General features: G+C 42.0%; 1 protein-coding gene across 4 annotated transcripts in view; it reads left to right on the forward strand.

Moving 5' to 3' along the window:
* RAPGEF2 (Rap guanine nucleotide exchange factor 2) overlaps positions 1-14,951 on the forward strand; it is a 247,726-nt gene that overhangs the window by 104,935 nt on the left and 127,840 nt on the right. Inside the window, exons 1-2 of one of the 4 annotated variants that reach the window (XM_068542405.1) lie at positions 12,904-13,078; positions 13,896-14,195. The exons of 2 other annotated variants lie outside the window; for them this stretch is intronic. In XM_068542405.1, the coding sequence (XP_068398506.1) occupies positions 14,122-14,195 (74 nt within the window). In that variant the 5' untranslated portion in view covers positions 12,904-13,078; positions 13,896-14,121. Of the gene's footprint in view, positions 1-12,903; positions 13,079-13,895; positions 14,196-14,951 lie in introns of those variants that run through there. One more of the 4 variants, XM_068542406.1, reaches the window with a different exon arrangement.

Below are 14,951 nucleotides of genomic sequence, written 5' to 3' on the forward strand. Positions count from 1 at the left end.
AGTACAGCAGAGGTTATTCTCATCCGCATTTAGGAAAAGGCCAGAGTGGACACTTGCCATAGATGAACATAGAAATGGTATAAACGGTACGTGTTTTTCCAAGCCTGTAAGCAAAGCGGTTAGCAGCTGTGGTCCAGGCTGTGTCCTGATGTCTGTGTCCACAGTCGTAGTATGTAGATTGGTGTATTAAGACAGTGACGGGCAGAGGGTAGCAAAGTATCTTGAAGAAGGCGTCTTCCCCCCAAAGTTTTTCAAAGGCATCATTTGCAGCAGCGTTGGGGCTGGGAATCGATAGAGGAAAATTATCTTAGCTGAAGGTGCAGGTTTAGAAATCGTTTTTAAAAGAACATTTGGTTTTCTGTACACAGTGGGCAGGAAAATATTAATAATGTGTATTGTCCTAATGTGCTCTAAATCAGTGTATTTAAGGAACTGTAATAGAAATTATTATATTCTTAAATCTTCTCACTTTCAAGAGTACCCCCACTCTACAGTGCTGAAGCCTATTTATAGCAAAGTCACAGAATAGTAACTTGGATTAATGTTATTTTTTGGCTGCTGACTTCTTTGAAAGGCTGATAATTCTATGCAATAATTTAGGTAGTAACGATAGGCCCACACTGTGTTTCTAAACTTTCAACTTGCTGTTTGGGTTGTTTATTAGAGAAGGAAATAGCTTCCCTAAGTGGTGTTTTTTTTTTTTTTTGGCTGTACCACACAGCTTGCGGGATCTTAGCTCCCTGACCAGGAATTGAACCCAGGCCCTTGGCAGTGAAAGCGCAGGGTCTTAACCACTGGACCGCCAGGGAATTCCCTTAACTAGGTTGCATATTAACTCATAGAATTAGAATCTTTTTCTACCAATATAGCAATCATTTTTATACTTACTTGCAAAAAAACCGGTACAGTAGATGTTTTAGATGTGAAGCATTATTGTTAGACAGACTCTTCTTGAATTTATGTTAGTCACAATCTTGAAAAAAAGAAAAACACTCCTACTAAAACATTGAATCTGATTTTCTCAGTAGAATCAATTTTATCATAGAGGCCTCCAAGGAAGGCCTTTTAATAGAAATGATCGTGCACACCATATTTAATCATAAATAGATAATATTTTTATTGCTCTGACAGTCAAAAACTGTCTCTATTTTTCACATTCAGAGCAATCAGTACGCAGTCTCTTCCCCTTCATATCAATGCAGTACCAGGGTAGGGCCCGTAAGGCTGAAGGAAAAGGTAAGCCCAGACTAGCCGTAAGCCTCGGAACTTGGAAGATGCCAAGAGAAGGTACATAATTAAAGCCAGGAGCCAGAGGGAATGGGGACAGAGGCCTCTACAGAGGGGCAAAGCTTCCAATGCATGGGCCTTAGGGTCTAGGTACCAGGTGTTGTCAGGCGGCAGACCTAGTAGGCAAAGCAGTCTGTACGCTACACGTGGCGTGAGAGATCAGTTCTGTAACTGGCCAAGTGCTGTCCGTGGGAATGGCTGAACATGGAAATGCCATCAAAATGTAGGGTTGTCTCACGGGCCCTTTTCGCGCTTATGGGTTATTCTATCTCATTCTGAAGTAGGTTTGGTAGAGTTCCAGTTTTGAGGCATATTTCCGTGTTATTTCCAACTTCGGTTGAAAGTTGCGGGAAGCCCTGCTCTTTGGTCTCTGAGTTCTGGTGTCTGCGTGGAAGCAAGGTGGTCTCCTCCCTGCGGGCAGGTCATTTAATACCTGGCTGGGGACACGAGGCCGTCTATGTGCAACATGAAAAAATCGCCCAGGGGTCATTAAACGGTACGGTGTGAATCGGTGTAGCAAAGGCCACAGCGAAGGCAAAATCCCCTCAAGGACAGGGGTGTTTTAATGTATGTGGATGGTAGTCGAGGGTGGCTCTTGAGGAAGTGAATTTTGAGTTGGGTTGACGGTTGAGACTGTGGGGCAGTGGTTGGAAAGGAAATCTGCACACAGGAAAGTGACAGCACAGAAGTAGGAGTCAAGGACGCCGGTGCAGAGATGGGCAGGAGCTCAGGTAGGGCCACGAGAGGAGGACCGTTTGTCTGGAATAGACGTGCGCTTCCGGGCGTGGAGTAGTTGCCAGGCATCAGTGATGGTGCCGTTGACGAGAGTCCAGTTTACAAACCCGCATCGCGTGGCTGGAAGGCCCAGGGCCGCTGGTCCCTCAGGTCTCCGATAACGCTGGCACAAGTCGGAGAAGGGCGTGCAGCCTCGATTTGCACCGCGGTAGCTGTGTCCACCTACGGTTAGTGCTTCTCTGCCGCTGATACCAAATACATGCACAATTTAAAAATTAAAATTATGCCATGGTACTCTCGATAATCACATTTTAAATTAGAGCTGGCAGCTACGATGAGGATAAGTGGGGAAACAAGACATTTAACGAATCAGTTCTGAGAGGCTGAAATACTATTCTCATTTTGACTCACATGACAAACAATGAGCTACTTGAGATGAAAAATCGCAGGCCTCCTTTCTGCTTGCCAGTGCTACGTGGTAGGTTAATTGATTGCTCTGAGAACTTGCTAGTTGTTTTCAGTAGTGAAAGAAGGTGAAACAATGGGAGAATGATTCTGTGTCTCTGTGGTAGGGACTGAAGGCACTTTAAATATTCCTTATTCCACGTAAAGGGCTGTATAGGATTAGAATGTCATATTCTTGGAAAGGGCACAAGTTTGTTACGTCATGTGATGCCTTATTGGAGATGGATGATGGCATTTTAAAAACAACTCGCAGGTGAATTATGTCATGGAAGGGCGCCCTTATTGGGCATGTATCTGAAAGGTGTGAAGAGAAGCGGGGATCAGAGTTCTGGAAATTGTCCATTACAGGTGAGGTTTACCTCCAGGTGTTGGCACAATCCCAACAATGGTGGCACAGATTAAGCTCAGAGGGAAAGCGTGGTTATGGAAGACGGGATGGGAAAAATAGAAAGACAAAAGAAAAACTGAATCATCTGAAAACTGCCTCATTGAGTTTTAATGAGGAGATAAAAAAGATAAAAGATACCGTCTCACATGGGGAGATATCAGTAACTTATAACAGGATTAAATGAGGTGATAATAAGCTTTTCTAGTTTTCTTTATATTTCTTTTCTGTTAGAAGTTTCTCGTATTTCTTGAAAGCATCCTCTCTCCCTCCTTCCCTCCCGTACTTCCAAGAGAAACCATAAGACTTTGTTCAGTGGTTATTTGGAGTGACATAAAGCGAGTGGGTTAACAGCAGAGTAAGGGCTAAGAAGAACCACTTATCTCAGCCGTTGTTTTGTGTAGCCCATTATCACATTGTTTTGCAGAAGCAGGTGATTGGACCTGTGATTGACCAGTTAATGAAATAGTTGGTTAGGCATGGAGTCATAGAAATGCACTTCTGTTTTAACTTTTAACTTAAAAATGTTCAATTTGATCTGCACATGGAAACATATGTATAGCTGAATGTATAATTGCATTAAAATATACACCTGCATCCGTGTGTGTGTGTGTGTGTGTGTGTGTGTGTGTGTGTGAGAGAGAGAGAGTGTGAGAGCTGGTCCTCTGGGACTTGACTGTTTTCCCTCAATCTTCTACAGTTATTTCCTCCACATCCAGCCCAGCAGCAGTTAAGCTGACATACCTGTATCCGATCACCAAAGCATTCTACTTCCTAGGTTAAGTAACTACTCAGTTAAACAGAGAGTTATCAAGAGTAAATGGTGGCTGTATTGTTCTTCTAAATATTCATCTGTTACGCCTCATCCCTAGGAGGGATAGTGTCCTAACACCTTCATGTCTTAGGGGAATGTTTACCACAAGGGCGATCAGTAGTGGTGAGCAAAGTGACCGGAGCTGATTTCCAGGATCAGACCTCACCCTCGGCTACACCCTCGGCTACTCGTTGTGTCTCTTTGAGGGCGCTTGATGCTTAGTTAGTACCAATGCGCCCTTCTGTCCTGACCTCTGTCCTGAGTGGCTCCCCTGCTGGTGTTTATGTGCGTCTCCTTCTGTGTTACTCGGCCGCCCTGCGAGTGTAATCGAGGCTCCACGTGCCTGCCTGGACGGTGGTGCTGACACACGGAGGTGCTGCTGTGTGCCCCCAGAGCCAGGGGACGGTGGTGTTGTGGGCAGAAGGGGGGGGGGCGGTCTGCTTGTCTGCTGCTTCTCGGAGCATCGGTAGGGTGAGACCGGAGACGTGACCTTGGGCTTAACAACCTGCAGGTCACAGGTGGCCCGAGTGAGCCCGTCTCAGTCAAGTGGTGGGGCTCGTTGTGGAGATGAGCACTGGAGAAAGAGAAGTTTCATCATTTCCAGAAATTTCACCGTAAAGAGGGGCGGGGAAGCGGGGTGGTGGCTGGAGGTCCAGGGGGACTTGTCTCTTCAGAAGAGGCCAGAGCGTGTTTGTGGGTGGATGGGAGTGACCCAGCAGAGAGGGCTTTGTACAGGAAGGAGGGGGGCTGCTGTGGAAGTGGGTGAAGCCCACGATGGGGCAGGTGTTGGCTTTGGAAAGAGTGCAAGCGCTGCCCCCTTTTATGTGCTCTCGATCAGAGCCACAGATCCATGGGTGGGTGTGGGAGCCCCATGGTGGGCGCCAAGGGGTTTTGACAGACAGGGAGGAGGTGACACAGAGGGAGTGTTGAGTGCCCATTAATACCAGTGGTCACTGACATGTGGTCATTTATGCCCCGCCCACTCCCCGGCAGGTGTTTGGGGACAGGCGTGGAGCAGGAGGTGTGGGCACTGCTGGCTTTGTGCTTTGCCAGGGACGCAGTAACGGGGCCAGGGGAGCAGGGCTTACGGGCGTGCCCAGGCCCTGGGACTGAGGATACGTGTCTGGAATGCTGCTTCTGTCTCTGATGGCTTCATCGACAGCTTGTCACCTACTCTAGAAATATCTTCGAGTCTCAGTTCTGGCCTCTCTTTTCTCTCCTGACAATTGCTTTTTGGTTTTTTGTTTTCTTTTAGCAAGTAACCCTTCAGAGTTAGGAATGACCGTACCTGTCAAGTCACCTGCCTCGGTCACCACCGCCAGGGCCTTTGTTAAGTTGTCACCTGCTCTGTCAGAGCACCTCCCCACCTGCCCTCAGGACTGCTTCCGTACGAAGCCATATCATCGTTTAAAAGCTCAGACTTTGCTTGTTGATCCCTTGCTTAAGGAGCTTAAGTGACATTCAGCCACCAAACAGATAAAACCCAGCCTCTGCAGCGAGGTGTGCAGGGCAGCTCAGGACGTCTTCAGGCCCACCTTGCCGGGCCGCTCCCTCTGCTGGGACGGCCACCTCACCCCTCCTCACCTGTGAAAACCACATGCTTTCTCAGCTGTGAGAGTCTTTAAAGGCCTGGGCTGTACTGTCCATCTTTGCTTCCCCGGTGCCTAGCACAGCGCAGGCATTCCGTAAGTATTCGTTGAATCGTACTGGTTCAGGATTATATTTTTAACGTGCCCTTTAAAAAATCACTTTAAAAAGGAGCTTAGCAATACTATGCTAAGCTAATTAATCCCTTTTAGAAATCACTTGTAATAAGCTATGGTTTATTGGAAGTCAGGTTAGTATAGAGGAGAAGAGTTGGGAGGGAACGGGGCTGCAGTGTGTCAGAGAACGGGTCCAGGGAGCCCGGGGTGGAGGCACCGCGTCATCCGTGCAGGGCGTGGGAGAGGGGAAAGGGCAGACGGCATCTTACTGGGTATCGTTCGTTCGCCGTCTGTGTTAATTACAGTGAAATTATTAATATTGGTTGCATAAAACAATTGCATAAGCATAGCAGGAGCTACTTTTTCTCTCCCGTAAGAGAACCCTGAAGGTCCACGGCCAGGACAGCCCTAGGTCCCCATCCTTCTTCTCAGCTCATAGCTTCCACTCAGCGTCCATTCAGGGCACAAGCTGGCTGCCAAGCTCCAGCCATCACGTCTGCAGTGGGAGCTAGAAGCAGGGGAAAGGCAGACGAGCAAAAAAATTAACTTCCATCCTTGAAACAACATTTCTCTTCACATTCACATTGTCCAGGTGTGGTCATATGGCCGCTTATGGCCGCCCAGGAGCCTGAGGCATGTAGTCTTTTATTCCGATATGAATTATGCTCCTGAAAATAATAACATAAAAATATCCTTCTAAGGAGAAAGAGGAGAATGGATATTGGAACAGGCAGCCAGCAGCCTCTTTAGTTTCCCTCACGCTCTCTTATTTTGTCAGTTACCTTTCTTTACTAGACCTGTCTATTCCTCAGCCCTTTGCCTTGCTCCTTCAGCTGTTACATCATCTATAACTTCCACTTGTTCTACCTGAGGTTGACTCAAGTCCAAGTATTCCCAGGACACACACACACACACACACATAAGGTAAACATATATATTAAAGATTTTAAGGGAGCGCTGGGAAGGAGCTCCAAATAAGGCAAATACATCTTGGAACAAATGTGAGCTTGGTTTGACTAGAGTTGATGCTATCGAAGGGAGAGTTTAGTTGCACTTGATGTAAATACATGCTGTGTTAAATTTGCGATAAGGTAGACGTATAAATTAAAGGAATAGGGTAAAATATGTTAAAAGATACAGTGGGATATACTAAAACGTTCCCCCTTTGGGTATCAGCTATACTTTCTGCCCCAGTACACAGCGTCTTCACCTTGGAAAGCTAACGTGATTTTAGCATCATTTAGACCATACTCCGATGTGATACCCCATCCTCAGAGCGGTACTGTTCTCCAGAGAGGGAGCTCGGTGGCTGGGTCCAGTTGGGAATTTGGTTGCTATAACTACAGCTTCGCAGGTGAGCGGTACATGTAAGTCAAGCTTCCATGGTCTTTGGACTGCTGGCGTTGGTGGTGTCCTAACAAAGTAAGTAGCCTTCAAAGGAAGATCTCTGATGTGTTTGTGTGTAGAGATGATGTGGTATCACAGGTCACCTAATGCTTGAAGTCTTCAGTCAGGAAGTTAGTCATCTATGGTCCTCGTATAACTGAGTGTGTGATTTCATCCTAGAAGTCCGTATTTGCAGTGATGTTTGGATTTCTCTTGCAAAAGTAAATATTACATTTCATAAAGGTTTTCAAGTCTGACATGCATGCGTCGGTGAAGTACAGTATTGTTTTTCTCTGTAAAATGTTGGAATTGTTTGTCTTCTGCTAAGCATAAAGGAACTCCCAACCCTTGTGTGTGCACACTTATTTTGGGGAAGGGTTGGTTTGGAGGGGTGTGTGAATTACTGTTTCACCTGTATGAATTCAACGTGTCTTAAAATACATAGCAACTAAATTGGGTTTTGTTTAAAGAAATATACTTTCAGTATTGGGGACACTGACAGAAAATGACGAGAGTAAGGCTGTCGCTAAGAGAGAAATTCTTAGAAGAAGCAAATTATACTTGGTAAAACTGGAATGTCTATTAAAATAAAATTTCCAATTAACCGTAGTTCAGGGACCCTCTATTTTATTTTACATTCACTGTAAAATTACATATATAATATATAGGTACATGTTATATATAATAGACACCACCAGTCATATATTTGAATGTTAAAGAAAATGAACTTATTCTGTACTATGAACCCCACTTTATTTTTTAGATGTACTAAAAATTCTTTAAAAGTACTTCAAGAATTAAGAAATAGTTTAAATAAAGTGAAATAATAGCTTAGACATGTATATCACTGCCTTTTTTATGTTAGAATTTAATTAAATATAATGTGGGTTTAAAAGCTGCCAGCTTAATGTTTATTACTGATTAGAATATTGAACTGTAAGTTCAAAATATTAAAAAAATTTATTTCCTTAGATATTTCTTATTTTTGCCACACATTTATGGCTTTATAGGTGTTGGATATTTTTGCAGTTAAATATCAAATATAATTTCTGGTATTGAATGTTCATGTGTTATATAGATCTACATAAACATCAAATAACTGGATTTTTTTAGTTCTGCTTTTAAAAGTTTTTTTTGAGTCAGACATTTAAGGATAATTTTTACATTATCTTTTACTGATGACTCACTTTACATTTTATAGCTGTAAACTGCTTAGTGTGTCGGTTTCATTAAGATAACTTTGTTATTTCTTAAACATCTTCAGATAATTTTTTAAATTAGGGCAATGGCCAAAATCTGTCCAACACTTTCCTGTATTTTATTTTTATTATTATTTTTTGGTTCATTAGGGTGCAGTTAGAAAATCACCATTAAGTGTTCATACTTAATTCAGTTTTACAAATAGGAAAACTATCTTCTTTCATCAGTCTAAATCATATCCAGAATGTATATAAGTATGTATGTATGTATATCAGAGGTTTTCTGCTGCCATGGTAGTTTATATAGTCTATAATAAAAATAATTAATTCTTATTCAGAATTTTGAGACCATTTCAGTTTACCACTTTGTCACCTCATCTTGGATTTTAACTAATACATAATTTTGGAAACAGAGAATGAATAGGGTCTTCAAGGTTTTATAATCATTATCCTATTTAAGTGAACTTTAAAAAGAATTGAGGTAATATTGACATATATTAAGTAAACTTTTGTATGTTAATTTTGTATATAGTTAATTTATATAGTTATATGTAGTTTATAGTATATATAGTTATATTTTATATATAAATATATATATATATATATATATAGTTAATTTTGTGTATGGAAGCATCATTGTGGCTAAAGCAGAGATTTTTTTTGATTATTTATGTCAGAGTACAGAGTAATTATTGTCCTTCAACTAAATGGAGAAGAGCTGCCTGATAGCCTCTCAAGCCTGAGAAGTATGTTTTAACTTTTCTAAGAATGTGCTTGTGGAACAAAAAGTAGAAAAAACCTTGTTTCGAGTCCTTGCGTTTGGCAATAAAGGTGGTTAGGAGATAACATGACAGGTTTGACCGAACTGGGCCTGTTACTGGATTCACCTGGCTTAGAATGGGTACAGCACTGAGGTCCAGGCTCTGGAGGTTTTTAGTCCCTACAATCTGGGCTGGACTTTATACTCCTATTTTCAAAGCTTACAAGCAGTTGGTCAGTCAGATCTGAACTGAGCAGCTGGGCTAATGACCGTGGAACCAATGTGCAAGCCCTGGAGTTTTAAGATGAGTGAATGAGGGGACCCTGGAAGATGCCGTAAAGCTGGGACTAGAGATAGGAACCCCATCTCTGTGGCCTTGGTTGGCCAAGGTCAAGGGCCTGACCAGTGTTTTCATGGAAATAGAATTCGATGTGAGAGTAGTTTAGGAGGACTGATGATGGAATTTAGTGACCGAAATTATAGATAAGGGAGAGGATGAACTAAAAGATGTTTAGAACTTGCGTGTCTGGCAGTGTGATGCATTTGACAGCTACAGCCTAATACAGAGGCGTTGAGGTCGGTGGATATTAGAGGTGAAATGAGTATTTTTGATTTTAGGGCAGGTTATGGTTCGTGCTTTGACAGACAGGGGAGCTGCAGGGAGTATGAAGACATGATCTGGGCATTGAGTCACCTGAAAAGCTTTGGGGGAAGGGGAGGGCAAGGGAGGGGAGGGTGGAGTGGCAGGTAAATAGGGGGAATACAGAGGCAAAAAAAGAGATGCTTATCATGTCAGAAGGCTATAGGGACAGACTTTGACAACTAAACTTTTGCTTTACTGCCCATTCCAGTCCTATTTTGAAGCAAGTCCTGCAATATATTGCCAATTCTTATGTAAAGGGGATGCCAGATATTATAAATCCTATTGAATTTTGTAAGTGAGGTAGTATTAATTTTTACAAAACATAGTTTGAAAATGATGGTCTTGGTTGCTTCCAGTTTGTGGCTTCTGTTTGTGTGGACATATGTTTTCATGACTTCTTGAATACATACCTAGGAGTGGAATTGCTGGGTTATGTGGTAAATGTATGTTTAACTTTATAAAGAGCTGTCACACTGTTTTGCGTAGCGGCTGGAACATTTTGCCCTTCCCACTAGCAGTTTTTGAGAGTTCTGGTTGCTCCACATCTTCTCCAGCACTTGGTATTGTCCATCTTTTTAATTTTAGCCACTCTAGCGTATATGTGACGGTCATCTCACTGTGGTTTTATTACGTGTTTCTCTGAAGACTAGTGTTGTTGAGAATTTTTTTATGTGTTTATTGGCCATTCACATATCCTCTTGGAAGCATTAGTTTACCATTTCAAACAGTTTTTTTAAAAAATTGCCCATTAAAAAAATATTGAATTGACTGTCTTATTTTTGAGTGTGTTCTTTATGTATTCTGGGTACAAGTCCTTCTTTAGATATATTTAGCAAAAATTTTCTTCCAATCTGTGGCTTGCCTTTTTCTTAACTGTGTCTTTTAAAAGCAAAAACTTTCTACCTTAATGAAGTCCATTTATGTCAGTGTTTTCTTTTATAGTTTGTACTTTCGGTGTCCTGTTTAAGAAATCTTTTCTTCACTTGATGTCCGAAAGGTTTTCTCATGTTTTTCTTCTAGAAATTTAATAGTTTTAGCTCTTCCATTTAGGCCTGAGATCCATTTTGATTTAATTTGTGTGTGTGGTGTAAGTAAGGGTTGAGGTTTGGCTTATGCTTCTCGATACAGATATTCATCTGTTCCAGAACTATTTATTGAAAAGAACATTTTTTATGCATTAAGTTGCCTTGGCACATTTATTAAAAATCAATAGACCAAATTTGTTTCAGGTCTGTTTCTGGACTCTTTCTTTTCTTCTGTTGATCTATTGATACATGTCAATTCTTATACCAATACCACATTATCTTTATTTGTGTAGCTTTATAGTAAAAATCCTGGAGTATAAATCCCTCACTTTTGTTCCTTATCAAAATTATTTAGCTCTTCTGTGTCTTTGCTTTTCCGTATAAATTCTGAAATCAGCTTGTCAGTGTTAGGGTTTGACTGGAATTGTATTGAATCTGTAGATCAGTTTGGGAAGGTTTACCATCTTAATATTGAGCCTTCCAAACCATAAATGTGGTATAGCTCATAATTTATTTAGATCTTCTATTATTTTCCTTTGTAGGGTTACATCCCCTTTTGTAGTTTTTAGTGTACAGGTCATACACAGCCTTCATTAAATATATTCCTAAATATTTTTTGATGATACCTACTAGGTTTTTAACTACCTCAATCTATAAGAACAGATCTGAAACAGGTTAAACAATATTGCCAGGGTTACTGTTGGTAGAATTAGAAGGAACAGTTATTTACAAAACAAGGGAAAACAAGATAAGTATGGTTTGTGAAAAATGTCCACATTCCATGCAGATGAATTCAATAAGTTGACATTTTATTACTTGATATCTTTGTAAGAAATCACACATATGTGTGAATTTATGCTTTTCCTTTCTTGGAAATGTGTTCTTTTAACTTCCAAGAATTTTATGAAGGCAGTATTATTCAAGTGACCTGAATTATTGTTTAGGTCCTATTTTATGAAGACATGTGTGCTGTTTCAACTTCTTTTATGACATATACCAGACTTGGGGGAGACTGGTGGCTGGGTTTGGGTGCCATTCGTATAAGCCTTTAAAGAATATCAGATGTTTCTGTTGCCATTATTTGAATGTTTGATTCTTGAGATCAATTCAGGTTTTTACTGGTTAGGACGAACCTGAACTATTCATTTGACTTCATCTACCATTTTTCTCACTAACAAGTTACATAGGTCTGTTCAGTTATTTCTTCATGTAATTGTTTATTTTACCTCTAATGAATTTTACAAAAGTCAAGTTACTTTCTTTTATTGTATTATTATTTTTTATATAAATTTATTTGTTTATTTATTTATTTATTTATGGCTGCGTTGGGTCTTTGTTGCTGCGCGCGGGCTTTCTCTAGTTGTGGCGAGCGGGGGCTGCTCTTCATTGCGGTGCACGGGCTTCTCACTGCGGTGGCTTCTCTTGTTGCGGAGCACAGGCTCTAGGCGCACGGGCTCAGTAGTTGTGGCATGCGGGCTCAGTAGTTGTGTCACGTGGGCCCAGTAGTTGTGGCACGCAGGCTCAGTAGTTGTGGCTCATAGGCTCAGTAGTTGTGGTGCATGGGCTTAGTTGCTCCGCGGCATGTGGGATCTTCCCGGACCAGGGCTCGAACCCGAGTCCCCTGCATTGGCAGGCGGATTCTTAACCACTGCGCCACCAGGGAAGTCCCAAAATCAGCTTGTTTTAAAATAAGACCTCAGAGCTGAGCTTCCTCGCCTCTTCGACTCATCCACAGTGTGCTTTGCACAATGAAACGGGGAAGATTCAGCAAAGGCATTTTGGGTAAGGCATGTGTCCAGAAGCTGATGGGAAAGCTGTTATGGACCATAACTTTTATACAGACTGATGAGCTGCTATCTGTGTACAGAACACCGTGGTCAGCAGAGGCCTGTTTGTGCCGCTGAGCAGACCGATAGCGGCACATCAGTTTAGCTCAGCTGTTCCCCAGCAGCTGGTCATGAGGACGTGGACACCACCAAAGTGCAGTCAGCAACCCACTACTGTCCTTTGCTGCTTAGGTTGTGGCAAGAGACAAAAACTGCCTGCTCCCTTCACCCCCGTACAGCTGAGGTAAGAGCCACCTTTCTTCTCTAGAAGGGAAAAATAATGGCAAAAGCAGCCTCTTTCAACTTTTCCCGTGCTGTTTTGATATAAATTTATGCTCGTCTTCTCCGTGATAATCATTCCAGCCAGGTGCACAATTCAGCATCCCTCTGGTGGCGGGAGAGCAGTGTGTGTAGTAGAGCTCGGGTACATTTTAATAACAAAATTGCATTGCCGAGCCCACCTAAGCGTTTGACCTTGAAGGCTCAGAGGAGAGCAGACATGGCAGATTCCCCGACGTGCCCTTGACTTAGGAGAGTGGATAGTGAATAGAAATTGATAAAGAGTGTCTGTCCGGCTGCCGCTGAGGTCATGAGGCTGGTATGCGGAAACAGTGCCCTGCACCACACGACACGCATAACTCAGAACTGCAGCCCGGAGGGTGGGTGGGTCACCGAAGCAGGAAATTGGCCGTCAGGAAGAATGCGGGCTCCAAGCGCAGGCTGCAGCCGCGTGGACTCAGCCGGAGAAAACACGGGGGCCATGGGGCGAGCTCGAGGCTGCAGACACCCAGCTCCTCTACCGCGAGGAAGCACTGTTGCCGCTGCTTCAAAGATACCGAAGCCAGCGCAGGTTAGATTTGTTCTAAGGGATTGAAATGTTAACAGCATAAGTATCAGATGGCTAGTACTTCTGTAGTTACTTAGATCACAGGCTACTGAGGAATGAACAGAGGGGGGAAAACATAGCTCTGAGGCTTCGCTTGTCATTTTTTTTTTTCCTGTGCTCTGTTTTTATAAGCGAGGGTTAAAATGTGGAGATTCGCTGTGTAGAAGAGCAAACCTCTCTTCGTCTGTGCAGGGTGATGACTGTTAGAATACTTCTAAATGAGCCTTGAAAGAAACCGTCTCTTTAGTTCTCCCAGATAGTTCTGAAATAGCCTGTTCACACACACAGCTTCTATGTGTACTTGGTGTGTGTATGTTTTTGTTTTAAATAGCTGTTACTTTTTTTTTTTGCTTGTTAAACTAATGAGTGAGGACAAAATATTTTTAAAAGATTAAATGCATTTTTATGATGTCTTTAAAGCCACTGTCCTCTTCTGTTAAATGTATTCCTGTAGAGTCTACTGATTTTTGAGAATGGAATTGATTGCATCAGCAGTTACTTGTTAGATTTTTTTTTTTTCTTAATGTGTACTGCTATTCTGCTATCTGAAGACAGTGTCATGTGAGTATTTTTTGTAAGTTCTAAATAAATAAATTGGTTTTGGTTTAGGAGCATCAGGCCAGACATTTTTTAGGTTTTAGTAACTGCTTATCATTTCCTAGAAATGAAGATATGAAAAATTGATATCTCGGAGAATCACATTTTCAATCATTTTGTAAATTAGGATTGCCTACCAGTGTAGTCACGGTTTGATTGCTGTGTATCCCCTCTCTGGATGTAGCCTGACATGAAAAAGTTTACATTCCAATACTGAGGAGTTGCATTCCACTGGGCAGTTCTGACGTACCACAGGAATGCGGAGGCCCATACAAAGGGCAAGCTTAGGGCCACTGACGGAAGAGGCTTCCGTGCTCAGCGACTGCCTTTCGTGGAAACTCAACACTCACAGCAAGTGCTCATGACTGAACTTGGATGGGGAAAATGTGGTCACAGGAACGCAGGACAGGATGGCCTTCCCTCAGAAGGAGCCTGCAAAACCCTGTCCGGTGAATCACAGCCTGTGGGTATTTATGAAAACTAGGTAAGGTTTTATATTTGCAGGCATTGGTGCTTTCTTGTTGTGAGCCTTGAACTTGAAAGAAAGTTTTATCAGGCTGGTAACGTTTTTCTCTATTTTACACTATGTAGAAGACTAATTACTTTCAGTAAATTTTTTGTCTGCATATTTTGGGTACTATCAAGTCATTCCATTTTGCGCCTGTAAAAATGTTAAACTTAGTTTATTTCACTTTTAGGGACAATTTGTAATTCTTAATTTTTAATTTGTTCCGTTAAAATAACTCAATGGGAGTGATAATCTGGATTGTTAAACTGTCTTTGGAGCAGCCATTCATCAATTAGTTTTACTGAGGGGATATGAGCCTTTAAGAATACTCTGCTTGTTATGCTGCAGGTGGTCTTTTCATTAATCATTTGCTGTGAGTTTAGCCTTTTTTTTTTTTTTTAAATAGCGCAGAGAACCAGTAGGTTGATGGAAAGTGTGTCTGCATCACTTTTAGTTGTCACCTTTGGTGGTTTAGTGTAAGATTATCAGGGCATTCTGAAACTACATTGAGGTTAATAGTTGAAAGCCAAGCTATACACCGTACTTCTACAGAACAATTTAGAAGGATTTAAAGACTGTAGTCATTACATGTTCACACCTTGTAGAATCAGAAGCCTATCAGCATTCTTAAAACACACATAACCATACTTCTCCATTTCTCCCTATCTCTTTCTCACTCTCTGGCCTTTAGTGAAAGGCTGGCATCAAGTACAGAAAGGGCTAACAGGTTTT

The sequence above is a fragment of the Eschrichtius robustus genome, chromosome 4 (assembly GCF_028021215.1).
Source record: "Eschrichtius robustus isolate mEscRob2 chromosome 4, mEscRob2.pri, whole genome shotgun sequence".
Lineage (NCBI taxonomy): Eukaryota > Metazoa > Chordata > Mammalia > Artiodactyla > Eschrichtiidae > Eschrichtius > Eschrichtius robustus.